Raw genomic sequence first — 14446 nt, forward strand, 5'->3', positions numbered from 1 at the left:
GCCTCATGCACAACCAACAAGAATAGTAAGTCAACAACAAAACACTTATCTTTTCCAGCAGCCGTTGTACAGTGCATACAAAGGTAAAATCAGCTGACCAAACATGCTGGAGCTCTGCTATGGTTGCTAGGTCACGGCGAATATGACTCAACGATCAGGAGGTTTAGGAAACGGCTTGATTTCTACTCACCAGAAAACATTAACGAATTTTTAAGCACTTTGACTGTGTATATAATATACAAAAGTGTAAATTTTGCCTAATAAGCCCCCTTTAATATTTGTATTATTCCAGATGTTTTGTGAACATCAGGGGACGAACAACATCACAGAGACATAGAAACACAGCAGAGAGCAGATTGATTCTAAAATTATTTCCCAAACTCTGAATAAATAAAAGAATTTAAGCCATCATACAAAAATAGAGTATTGCACAAGTAGAAAACCACCAGGTCATATGCATCCATCGAAACTGACAGACTGGACAACCAAGAGGTCCATGGTAACTCTGGAGGAGCTGCAGAGATTCACAACTTCTGCCTTTTACACAGAATCCACCATTTCCAGGATGAAATGGTGTGAAAACATCTGCAAGAGGCTGACAGGAACTCTTATATGTTTTTATATCCTTTTAATACAATATCAATATTAAACATAAAATACAGTAATGTTTGTGGCTCTAATTTAGGGTCAGGGTGTTGCATTTCTGCAACATTCTCCATTTTCAAAAGGTTTATATTCAGGTTCATTCTTTTGAGCTAAACCTAAAACCCATTGACAACTTTTAAAAACATCCTTCTCTTTTAAATGGACCTTGTCTTAAAATTTCAAGGGAAAAGTTTAGGTTTCCACATAGAAGACTATAGAGCGCTCCCGTTCCCGAGCTGGACCGGTTCACAGGAAATCTGTGCAGAATGCAGGCAGGCAGTGCAGCGCTTGGAAGTGCCATATATACTTGATAAAATGTCTGAGGGATACGGCTTGAAAGTGAATTCCTGTGAAGCATCCTGCAGTCTCCAAACACCGAGGCTTTGTTTTGACATCTTCCACACAGATCACAACAATAGAGGGCACTCATCCTCTGCTGGTGTTTGTCAATCCAAAGAGCGGGGGCAAGCAGGGGGAGAGGTAAGTACACAACCTGTCTCAACATGCTACAAGGGGCCTCTGAAGCCCCGCTCCGCAGCTACAGAGGGGAGGAAGCAGCATGGCCGCGGGGCTGACGGCTGCTTTTTGACTTAGTCAAATAAAAACACAATCTGATTTACCTAAAGCGCCGGCCGCCTCGGAGAGAAACTCCTCTCACTGCCGGCTTCAGTCCCTTTCTGTAACCCAGAGCTAATTGGGTTATTACTGAAACATATTCATTCACTTCTTATTATGCCGGCCCTCATCTGTTTAAATTATGAGATCAAAATATGACTTCAGCCAGTTGATATAATGAAATTGAAATTAAAATGAATTAGTCTTTCTAATGGTTTCTCCTCAAGGGGACTTTAGACATTTTTCCGCCTTGCTGCCCAGTCCTCTGGCGTGTCAGTCTGATCAGAAAGGGCTCTGTGTTTCCCCCCATTCACCAAGTCAGCATGTGACAGAGTCAGCTATTACACTTTCACTCACTGCTTTGTTTCCTGATTTTCTTTTCTTTTCTATTAGAATTTACAGAAAGTTCCAGTATCTCCTGAACCCGAGACAAGTGTACAACCTGGCCAAGAGTGGACCATTGCCGGGGTATGTTGGAAAAAACCTTATGTTAAATCAGTTAGCGTTTATATTGATTTCCATTTTGGCAAAAAGAAGCCATTGTGGGACTAACTCTGAAGTTAATGCTAATGCAGATTTTAATTGCTATTGGTTGGTGTTTGCACAGCAACCAATCCAGGAGTGTCATTACTTTTTTTTGACACTGATTGGCTACATCCCCAAGAGAGAGATAAGGAAGCTGGTGGATGTTAGCTCATGATGTAGTGCTAAGATGATTTTCTCTGTGTTTATTAATGGATATTGAGGTATAGTTGATGTTTCAACTAATAAAGTAGGCAGATATAGGTGGATTTTACACTGCAAGAACACAAAATCTTAAGTATTTTTGGCCTAGATTTTTGTCAAAAGCTCTTGGTACACTTGAAATGCAACAAACTAGCTTATAAGTGACTTTAAGCAAGATGTTGGAGCTGGAGTTAAGTCAACAATAATATTGATGATTTTGAGAATTTCAAGTTTATTGATATTTAAGAATGCATGCATTCTCCTGCCATTATTAGTCAAATTAACTTTAAAATGGTCATCAATATTAACATTGCAAGTTATTGCAATCTTGCTAACATTTATCATCCAGCAAAATTATTTTGTCTTATTTCCAGGCTTAACTAATTATATCTGCTTTGAGAAACCTGGTAACATTTTGTGTTTTTGCAGTATTGTCCTTAAATGTAGATGCAAATCCCATTTTAATATGAATGATAAACAAAGACTCCTTATAGGCCTGTCACAATAAAAAATAAATCAATTAATCGCATGATGTTTATTTGCATAACTTATTGTTTTTCTCTTTCTACCAAAAACTGGATGACAAAATTCCTCAGTCTGGTGTTTTGGTCTCAACTAGCCATTTTTTTAGGTCAATTTTGTTTACAGACACTTCATAGGTCATTTTATTTGTTGTTTCTGTTGATTTGTTTATTTATTGTGGATATAAAAAGCGTCTTCCAGTTCCAATGTTAAATGATTTTGAGAATTTTAAGTTTATTGATATTTAAGAATGCATGCATTATTATGCCATTACCACTAAATTACTTTAAAATGGTCTCAAAATAACATTGTTTATTGCAATAACTTCTGGGATAATTTATCATCCAGCAAAATTTGTTGTCTTGACAGGCTTAATTAATTATACTTTGAGAAATGACACATTTTTAAAAAATATATTTGTAATTTTAACAGAAACGGATTGCATTTAACTAAAAAAAAACAAACTAAGACAATACATTTGCCATTCTGTTTACTCTTTGTTGTTGCTCTCATATAATAATCCCATCACATGCAAGAGAGGCCTTTCGCATTAAAGCCTCCAGTTTCTCCTCCCTCAAACACCCAAATGAGGTGAGTTCACATTTAACACATCCTGGAGACGACCATACCGAGCCGGATCCGCAGACAAGTAGCGGCTCAGTATGCATAAGACTATATGGGAGCTCATGACACAAATGACTGACGGATGCAGAGTGGGTGAAGCTCTTGCCACACAACATGTGATCGCGCATGCAGACAAGCAGCTCGCCGCAGCCCAGTGGTGTGGACGGCGCCGGGTCCCCTACAGTTCACGTTTGTGATTAAGAAAATGAATGGATCATTTACATGCAAGAGGCTCCTTCACTTTGCCACCTACATCCAGCAGCGTTCGGGACACAGGAATTTCTCGCCGCCGTGCTACCATGTTGTTTGGCTTTGATTAGACCTGAAAAACAGCATCTTTTAGATTTATAAAAAATACATAAACAGCAGCACACCACTGCTTAAAAAAGGATCCAAGAGGCTTGAACTGCATGTATGAGAAGACAGCCGAGCTTTCAACACCAGCAGTTTCATTTTGTTCATTTTCCTCTGATGAGAACCAAAAACATCATCTGGTTCTGGATGCAGAAATCCTGACAGCATACGCGATGACCTTCCCCTGTTATAACCTAGTTAATATTTTGCCAAGTGAACTCACCGCAGCTCACATTAGCAGGGTGAGCAGTCACCATTGGACACTGCAGCCCAGGCAGCCGCGTACACTGCTGTCAATTAGCTGCCTCTCTAATCAAATTACAGCAAATTAAGTGTTTGTTTCTTGGTATTTAAATATCCCGAAAGTTGCCTTTCATGTTCACGGCCGTCTGTTTTTGTGTCTAATGTGGTTTGTGGCCCCAGTTGGAGAGTAATTGAGCGAGTCATTTACCCGCCATACGAGGCAGTGAGGCTGGCTCATTCAGTTAGGGCTTTGTTATTGTGAAGGAACGGAGGAAGTTGGACTGAACATTGCCTGTCATGATCCAATTAGTCCCTGAACAGACAGTGTACCTCACTGAATGAATAATATCAATGCGACATGTGTTTTCTTTCTTTTTTTTAGTGAAATTAGGTTCAGTTTACAGTAAAGTAATATGCTATTTTAAAAAATATGTTGTTTAGAATTTCAAATACAAGAAACTGTAAGAAAAACTTAAGATGTTAATAGAAGAAATCTCAGGAATTTTGAATCATTCTGTAATATAAAAAAATAACTTTCCTACTAATCACCGAAATAAAAAGATTAGGTTTAGTTTACCACTTTGTCTTCTAAAAATTAGAGGACAACATTTTTTAGAGGGCAATATAAATTTTATTTCAAAAACATGAACTTTTATCATTGCAGTTTGAACTTCTTCCGAGATGTCCCTGATTTTAGAGTATTGACCTGCGGAGGAGATGGCACTGTGGGCTGGATCCTGGACTTTATTGGTACAAATTACTTCTTTTCAAATATTTTTGTTGAAAATCCACAGAACATTTTCTTTCAAGCATTTTCTGTGATTTGGGGGAACACAAGAAATATTGGTAAATTGTCGTTATAGGGGGAAAAGGAATGCTTAATCTTTAAATATGTTGCAGTTCAAAAGTTGGCCTGAAATAAATTTTTCTGTTTCACACTGTGCTTGTGCAGTGCTCCAAACTTAGATGTACAGAAATAAAAACTATTGACTGAATTTTGAGCTTTGCACCCTATTTTTCACAGCATAATTGTATATTTAACTGTTGTGGACACTGGTAACTATAAAAGTTAGTTGCTCTTACCATAAAGCACTTTTCATAAACATTATGATATCTAGCTGAATAATGATAACTGCTAAATTCAAGCGCTAGACTAAAGTGCTAGCTTCTATTCAGATTTTGTTTGTCCTCGAAAGATTACAAGCACCAATTTAGTTTTGACGTAATTTATGTCATGTAATTCGCGTAGATGTTGTATTTATCTTTACATCTTGTTCTGTACTGCCCATGTTTTATTTTGTCCCTGCGTGGTTCTTGTTTGAAATAAAGTTATCGGTGAAAAAAGAGAGCACGTAAAGAGAGGAAACGGTACTGCTGTGTGAACATTCTTCGCCCCCTTCAAAATAAGAGCATGAATATAAACAGAATTCTACGGAAAAGGATTAGGGCCACCGGAAAAAAAATAATAATAATAATTCTGACTTTAATCTCAGAATTCTCTGACTTTATTCTCAGAATTCTGACTTTAATCTCAGAATTCTGACTGCAAAGTCAAAATTCTCTTTTTTTTTTTTCGGTGGTGGCCCTAATCCTCTTCCGTAGAATTATTACCAGAATGTTTTCGGGAAAGTTTTAGCAACATGTACATTTTTAGTTTAAATTTTGTAAAGTGCAGCACACACTGTATGTGTTTTTCCTTATAACTTTGTAATTTTGTGTTTTTATTACTTAAAGCAAATAAACTTCATTGATTTAAAAAAAAACACTTGACAGCAATTATTCACAAAGAAAATAATGCACCTTATACTTGAATTTGCCTTACATTTCTATAAGAATGTGTAGTAACCTATGAAATAATAGCACAATAACTGTCCATTTCCTTTATTAGACAAATTTAATTTATTTTTATTGGTTTTTGGAGTCTCCATCATGTTGCTCAGCCTTCAATGATAAAGCATCATTTATTGGTCGTATATAAACACCTTGAACGAGCTCTGTGCTGTCAGTGGTGGCCAAATAGGATGATTACGTGAGAGAGGGAAAACAACATATTAGTCATCACTTAGAAAAAAAATCTCTCCTCTGTACTTGAAGGTGTGTTACTTCTTCATTCTGTCTAAAAATTGCCTCAATCTTTTTTTATCAATCAAAACAATGGTAGGTAATAACCGTCAGGCAAAATGTGGCTTTTGAAATTGGCTGCACAACTGGAAGTCCATATTGACTTGTTTTTACAAGCAAAGGTGTAAAATGGATTTGATTTGTTCATTGCAAGTTTGTGTTGTGAATTTGTCCTCTGGGTTTGACCTCTTGTTTGACACACTGTTGTGATTTTTGTCCCACTGCTCCAGATAAGGCCAACCTGGACAGGAACCCCCCTGTATGTATACTTCCTCTTGGCACGGGCAATGACCTGGCGAGATGTCTGCGATGGGGAGGAGGTACTGGATACATATCAGGGAATAATTCGCTTTGGTTTCACCTAATGTACTTTTTTAAATAGATGAGAGATTTGAAGTCTTGATTTATCATATAAGGATGTTAGGAAAAAAAGGTCCAGAAATCAGGAAATACAAAAATAATAATAAAAAGACAGAATGGAGCATTTAAGAAATTAAAACTTTCTGTCATGCACTGATCAGTCATAACCTGATAATTATAGATGTGTTTTGTTGATTTATGCAGAAATATCTGACCATTTAGGTCACTTCAAAATGTAATTATCACTTGAACAATTATCTTGTATGAATATTTTAAATCAGTTTTGCAGTTTATTAATTACAAATGTGAGTGTTTATGAGGGAGATGCTTGTTAGTCCCTCTTACACAAAGCACTTAATTTTAGTCATACTCTTTGGACGTTTTCACATTTTCTCACATTAAAATCACTCTTTAATGTATTTTATCTGGTTTTTATTTAATAGATAAACACACAGCAGTGTAAAAATCTGAACCTGAATTAAACAGAATAAAAATGTGAAAAGTGTGGCAACTGTTTGCATTCTGCCCTTTCTGAGTCAATACTTTTTTTTTTTACTGTAACCACAGTGGTGAGTCTCATACAGCTTTGTGCATCAAGTGACTTGATTTTTTTTTTTTTTTTTTTTTTGCAAAGTCGTTCAAGCTTAGTCAGATTGGATGGGCAATATCTATAAACATCAGTTTTTAAGTCTTGGACTTTGACTGGGCCATTCTAACATCATTCATTTGCATTGCTGACTGTATATATATTAGGAGAGTAACTTTTCTTTAACCTTGTGTGTCTGCTGAGTTCCTTAGTGTTTGTTCTTTAATTTTCTCTAAGCCAACACAGAACAGCTGGACCAAATTACAGAGAGTGTTTTTATTTCTGAAGGCAGTTGACTGCACTGGAGGATTTTATTTAGCTGCATCTGATATAAGGAGGTTAAATACAAATGGGTTATTTTTGTTAAAAGTTGTCTTTTTTTCTTCCATTTCACATGTATGCACTACTATAAGATGTTCTTTTACATAAGATCCCGATAAAATGTATCCATAACGTGAAAATGTTTCTTTACCCGTTTTAATTTCTCACCTGTCTTGCGCTTCTCTGAGGCTATGAGGGCGAAAACCTCCTGAAGATCCTTCGGGACATCGAGAACAGCGCAGAGGTGATGCTGGATCGCTGGAAGATCGATGTGACACCTGCTGACAAGGAGGAGCGAGGGGACCCGGTGCCTTACAGCATTATGAACAACTACTTCTCCATAGGAGTGGTGGGTCTTGACACTCAAACTGTACATACGTTTTATTTCAACAACTTCCACAAAAAAAGATTATGATAAAAATCAGATAATCGGTGGTTTTTGATTGAGATTAATTTAGTTTTTGACGGGTGAGAATGAAAAGTGTTGCTGGATGAAAAAGAAATAATTGATCTCCTGCCTTGTTTCAGTAACAAGGCAGGTCAAAGTGCTTTACATCAAAAAACAACAATTGAAACGTTACATTTTCTAAGTGTCGTCATTACACATCAAAATGTTGGTCAGTGTTTTCGATTATTGTAGCACAAAAGCAACTCTGATCAGGTGGGTTATTATTCTTGACTCAAAGGAACTCAGTGTTTCAGCTGTTTTGCAGTTTTCTGAAAGTTTGTTTGAGGTTAGTCAATCAATCATGTTTTATTTCAACATTTCAGCAACAAAGCAGTTCAAAGTACTTTACATCATAAAAACACAAAATACAAAGTCAGAACACAGTCAACAATTGAAGAATACCATTTTGTTGCCGTTACCCATCAGATTGTAACGGCAATAAATGATTAATTGTTCATTTATAATGTTTTAAAAGTAACTCTAAACAAGTGTGTTTTTAGTCTAGATTTAAAGGAACTCGGTGTTTTGGCTGTTTTGCAGTCTGAATGCTACTTCTCCACCTTTGGTTCTGGATCTGGATGCAGAGCAGAACCAGAACCAGAGGACCTGAGAGGTCTGGAAGGTTGATACAATAACAGCGGATCTTTAATAGGGAAACACCTACGGTATTTATTGGCGCTGATTTCCTTCATTTTGAGAGATTGGTGATCAGCCGATACTTACATGTGAAGCCGATCTTATCTCCCTCTGCAAAAGTCTGAAAATCAACCACTGTCCTCTTCTGCTCTGCTGTGAGAGAAGTTTTACATACAGACGAGGTCATGTCTGCACATTTACCCCACTCTTGCCAATTCAGCGACTTTTTTGCTATAATTAGCAACATTTCAGACAAAAATTTGGTGTCAGCCAAAATCGGAATCAGCAGGTCAGGCTTTTTAAAGATCGGTTTTCAGCGATATACCAAAAAACTGCTGTCGGTGCATGCCTAATCTTTGTGTTGAATTGTGGTGCTAAGCTGTTTGGTGATTTACAGTATTTCAAAGTCTATTCTCTGAGATACAGGGAGCCCATGTAGGGACTTTAGAACTGGGGTGATGTACTCTAACTTCCTGGTTTAGCTAAAATTTGCAAATATCAGCTTTTCAGGACTGATTCCTGTAATTTTATTGCACATCATTAGAATGATGTGACATTTTTTAGATCTGAGAGACTAAAAAATGTCAGTATCACCTATAATGAGGGAAGTTTTTTTTAAATGCAATAATTTGAACAACAGTCAAGGTGATAAAAACATATTAGTTTGTAAAACATTGAGAATGACAGTTTTTGCCAAATATAAAGTCCAACAATGCCTTTATAGACATCTTGTAGGTGTAAGGTCAAGGTGTGTGCACACACAGACGTCAAGGTGTGTGCTCTGCAGACGTGTAACCGAAGCAGACATTTGTAAAGTAAAAAATAAAACCGCCTCCATCAATATTTGCATCTGGTATTAAAGGTAGAATTTAAAAAGTAATACATCACAGCGCACACACAGCAACAGCATAATCATTTAATTTATTTGTTTTGAGCACATGGTTAGCACGTGGTTAGACCTTTATTGAGATGTGCTCAAGCTGTAACCACCTCTGATCGATAAATAAGCCTTGTTTTGCATCTGCGTGGGGTTATGGAGCCGTCGGCACCTCCTCTGTCCATCTCTGGGATAATGACTCTGATTTCACGTAGCTCATGTTAGCCATTACCCATAAATGTCAGGGGGAAATATGGTAATTGACATTTGCAGGTGTCTGAATGGATCCACTGGGGGTTGTGAGATTTGTACGGACTGTGGCAGAGACATAAGTGATTCATGGCCTCACAAATGTTAGTTGAATAACACCTCCATCCCGGGCCCACTAATGACCATGTTTGAGGATAATAAAGGACAGGTCTAGTTAACATTGTGATAGAGGAGACCAATGGTTCCAATCTGTCTTAGGAAGAAAACATATGGTGGTGTCTGCAGGGGGGGAGTGATTACAGCATTGTCTGAGGTTTTATTGCAATAATTTCCTCCTGTAAATGCCAAAAGTTACTCATTTTTGACTGCACTTTACAGTAAATGGTTGACGTGAATGAAAAAGGTGGTTTAACTGGAGAAGAGAAAGGGCACCAATCAACTACAGATTGAAAATATTAGATTTTACATTTTTTAACATTAGAAAATACGTACCGTAATAGCACTAAAAGTTAATTCAAAACAGTGTTTCTCAAATTTGTTCAGGTCCACTTCACCCATTTAACAAAACCTCACATACCATCTAACCTTACATTGTACCTCAATAATATTTATATATGACCAGGTCAGGTTTTTATTTTAATTTGATTTAGAGAAAACAGATCTTCTGACTAAATTGATTATTTTTTTTTTACATTATCAGTTCATTCCTGTTAATATTTCTCATCCAAAAAAGGTTTTAGAAAGGAAAAAAATTTTCTAACATTTATTTAGTTAAATATTCCAAACTTGGATTTCTGTAAATTGAGTAATAAACACTGATGAGGGTAAGTACATGTAAATTAAACATTTCATCTTCATCCCTCCCCCTGCTTGAGCAAAACCAATGTGATTTTTGGATTCAGCACATCAAAATTACCTTAAAACAGTTGAAAAACCCCAGACAATATTTTGGCTGTTGACCAATGAAATTAATGGTGTAATTCTTAGTTATTTGAAAAATTACTTAAAAGTAGTCTGAATTTTTAAATAAAATAAAAAAAGATTATTTACTTTAATAAAATATTTAAATTTTAATATCTGAAGATTCCCTTTTAAATCCGCTGGCAGCTTTCATGTAAATAACAACTAGAAGGTAAAGAAAAGACTCATTATTTTCTTTAATGAGTGAAACTCGTGAGTCTGTTTTGATTGAATTTGAACTCCAGGGAAAGGATTTGGTTAAAAAAAAAGAGCTCATGTAAGTTAAAGTTCAAATTACGTTGAACTCTCTGGCTCATAAAGGCTTTCTAAACACTGTTACTGTAGCTCTGCACTGCAAAAACACAAATATTACTAAGTATTTTTGGTCTAGTTTCTAGTGCAAATATCTTAGTACACTTGGAATTAGATGAAACTAACTTAGAAGTTACTTTCCAGCAATATAGGAGCTTGTTTTAAATGAGTAATTTCTTAATATTGATGAAAAAGTACTAGATCCACTGGGAGGTTATTTAATTTATAACCTGGGAAAGATGTCTTGTTAGAAGTGAAATAATCTGTACCAATTTATCAATATTTACTTAAAACAAGCTCCTCTATATCACTGAAAAGTTGCTTGTAAGTTAGTTTTGTCTTATCTCATATGTACTGAGATATTTGCACTAAAACTAGATCAGAAATGAGGCTTTGTGGGATCAGTACCCAGCAGGCGTAATGATGACAAATGAAGTTGTTTGCGGGGGATTAAAGAGATTTTGAGCTCTCTATGGATTTGGGTGTGATACAATATTTTCTATGCATCAAATTTTCTCCTTTTTATTGAATGTGAAAAAGACTACAATAAAGATTATGAGGCAAGTGAAGCTAGTAATTACTTTGGAGATTATGCAGATGAAGAGAGAATTGCTTCTGCTGGTTGGCCCACTCATAATTGGACTAAACTTTGAGCTATGAGAGGACATTACACATGTCCTGTATTAATTTGGGTGCCAGATCTTTACATTGGTAATTATTTGAGTGAATGAGTGAGATTCTGACGTCTCACTACGGCCTTACTGGAGTTAAGGTGGAGTCCAGAGTGGATAAATATAACACGCTTTAATTTTACTAACTATTTTAAAATTAACTAACTGCATTGTGTTTACTGTGACAAAGGTTTTGATCAAATTGTATGTTTTCTATATTTAAATTCTTTATTTATGATCATTTTCTAAGTTTAAATTTAATAATTTGCGCTTGAACAGAAAAATAATATTTTGAGTACAACTACATATATTTCCAACTTTATCTATTTATTTACTTACATATTAATTGTCCCATTCTTTAGTAAGGCAAATGATTAAATATAACATGTTACCATTGTATAAATTATTTTAAAATAGACTCACTGCTTTCTACTGTTGAAATATATGTATTTGTTTCTGGATTTAAAACCAAATTTGCAGAAAACACAGAAAAATTATCCCTCATTTTTGCAATTTATTGCATAAACACAAATTTATAAATGCTGTATTTCTAAATGCTACTATAAATTACAGGTATTCTTTAGTTATTTTTCCTGTGTTGTTTATGTGACATTTAAATGTTTATTAATTTACCTCAAAAGCGCAGTGAGATGACAAAATCAGTGGTTAAAATCAGTGAGCGCTGCTGCAGAGCTACAGCTCTGCTTGTACACATCTCAGATAATAGACCTTAAACCAAAGGGGAGACATCCTCTCCAAGCTTTTGCTCTCTTGTTTGCAGCTATTGTCCTGTTTGTAAGAAAATCGAGTTACAATCTCTCAGATACATCCATCACTTCACCCTTCTGGCTCGCGTTGGAAGCGTGAGGCGAGTCTGCAGGGATCTTGAAGAAATCTTTTGGTCTTCTGCTAACAGCGTCTTGAAAAGACATCAAGAGACGCCATTGATTTTTCTCTTTTGGCTTCTCCTGAATTTCTGTACAGAGAGCTAGCAGGGGGTCCTCCCTGTAGGTGCAGTTTCAATAGTGCCACTCAAAACGGAGCGGGTCAAAACAGATTGCTTTAGCAGAGGAGGGAGTGGGAAATAAAAAAAGAAAAAGACCAAAAAGTTTACAGGAACTTTTTTATTCGGTCTGCCTTGAACAAGTTTGCTCCATTCGGTTTTCCACAAAATGCTGTGCCAGAGTTTTTCTGCTGACACGGACTTGGAAGTGTGAATTAAAGGAAATTTCTGGTATTACCTCCTTGAAGCTCATTATATTTTGTTTCACACTGTTATGGGCTTCTTATGAATTAAATAAATTCCTGTTTTTCCATTTTATGTGACTAACTCCTAGTTTCCACTCACAGAAGCTGTTTGTACAAACTTTTTAAAGCTCCTAAGAAGAGTTTGTGTGTTTACAGTCTTATAATCTGTTTTAGTGGATCTGTTTTCTGGTCCAACCTGACAGACTCACTTCTATATGCAGTAAGTTGGTTATTAGTTAGTAGAACGTGATGTCACAGGCAAAAGCAAATATATATATATATATATATATATATATATATATATATATATATGTATATATATATATATAAAAAATTCCCTTCTCACCCACCGCGGGTGGTGATTCTTCTTCCTCTTAGCTCGGGTCCTCTACCAGAGGCCTGGGAGCTTGAGGGTTCTGCGCAGTATCTTGGCTGTGCCTAGGACTGCACATTTCTGGACTGAGATGTCTGATGTTGTTCCTGGGATCTGTTGTAGCCACTGTTCCAGTTTGGGGGTGACTGCCCCGAGGGTCCCGATGACCACAGGCACCACTGTGGTCTTCACCTTCCAGGCCCTCTCCAGTTCCTCCCTTAGGCCCTGGTATTTCTCTAGTTTCTCATGCTCCTTTTTCCTGATGTTGCAGTCGCTTGGTATTGCCACATCCACCACAACGGCTTTCCTCTGTTGTTTATCCACCACGACTATGTCTGGTTGGTTCGCCCTCACCATTTTGTCTGTCTGGATCTGGAAGTCCCACAGGATCTTAGCTCGGTCATTCTCCACTACCTTGAGGGGTGTTTCCACTTTGATCTTGGGGTTCCAGTCCATATTCTGCACAGATGTTTCTGTACACTATGCCTGCCACTTGGTTGTGTCGTTCCATGTATTCTTTCCCTGCCAGTATCTTGCACCCTGCTGTTATGTGTTGGACTGTCTCAGGGGCCTCCTTGCACAACCTACACCTTGGGTCTTGTCTGGTGTGGTAGATCTGGGCCTCAATTGCTCTGGTGTTTAGGGCCTGTTCCTGGGCGGCCATGATGAGGGCCTCTGTGCTGTCCTTCAGTCCAGCTTTTTCCAGCCATTGGTAGGATTTTCTGATGTCAGCCACTTCGGTTATTTGCGGGTACATCCCATGCACTTGTCCTCCCATGATGGTTCCTCCGGCACCTCAGCTTCTTCTATTGTTTGAGACATTATATATATATATATATATATATATATATATATATATATATATATATATATATATATGTATATATATATATATATATATATATATATATATATATATATATATATATATATATATATATATATATATATATGTCTGTAAAGGTGTTCAGAAGGAGTGCTGGTGCAAATCTCCAGCTAACGATCCGGGTGAGAGGCGGGGCTCAGCAGTTCATGTTTATATTTAATAAATTTTTTATCTTAGTAAGAAGTATACCATTTATTTTGCAATCAAGTTTGTCCTTTATCTGCGTTGAGCTCCTCCATCAACCTTCAAAACTCAGAAAGCTGTTTGCAAACATGTTAAGTGGAAGGAAATCTTGCGTTAGGAAAAACTACACAAGCAGCAAGGATCAAGAAGTTTGATCAACAAAGTGACCAACCTTGAGGAGTCATTTTAGATATTTTACATATTTATGCATTGTTTATTTTAATTTTTACAGTGCCATGCTTTATCCTTCCTAAATTTTTCAATGTTTGATTTTTACATTAGTATCACAAACGTCAATGTATTTGTTTGGGATTTTATGTCAGAGATCACATGAGAGTAGTGTATAGCTGTAAAGAAGATGGAAAATGAAACTTAATTCTCATTTTTATGGATGAAAATCTGTATGTTTGCTGCAGATATTTTAGAGTACATTTCTAGAAAGTTAAATTTTTTGTTCTTTTCAAAATGCTGCAAGCTCAGCCAGATTGAGTGGATTGATTCTGATCCTTTTTACTTTTCTGTTGA

General features: G+C 36.5%; 1 protein-coding gene across 2 annotated transcripts in view; it reads left to right on the top strand.

Annotated features, from left to right (window-relative positions):
- The window catches only part of dgkb (diacylglycerol kinase, beta), a 71625-nt gene that overhangs the window by 30224 nt on the left and 26955 nt on the right, over positions 1–14446 (top strand). For both annotated transcript variants that reach the window (XM_044117293.1, XM_044117294.1), the window contains 5 exons: positions 1052–1125; positions 1654–1728; positions 4394–4479; positions 6081–6170; positions 7306–7466. In XM_044117293.1, coding sequence (XP_043973228.1) covers positions 1052–1125; positions 1654–1728; positions 4394–4479; positions 6081–6170; positions 7306–7466 — 486 coding nt within the window. The remainder of the gene's footprint in view (positions 1–1051; positions 1126–1653; positions 1729–4393; positions 4480–6080; positions 6171–7305; positions 7467–14446) is intronic.

Source organism: Gambusia affinis, linkage group LG05, assembly GCF_019740435.1.
Source record: "Gambusia affinis linkage group LG05, SWU_Gaff_1.0, whole genome shotgun sequence".
NCBI classification, from domain to species: domain Eukaryota; kingdom Metazoa; phylum Chordata; class Actinopteri; order Cyprinodontiformes; family Poeciliidae; genus Gambusia; species Gambusia affinis.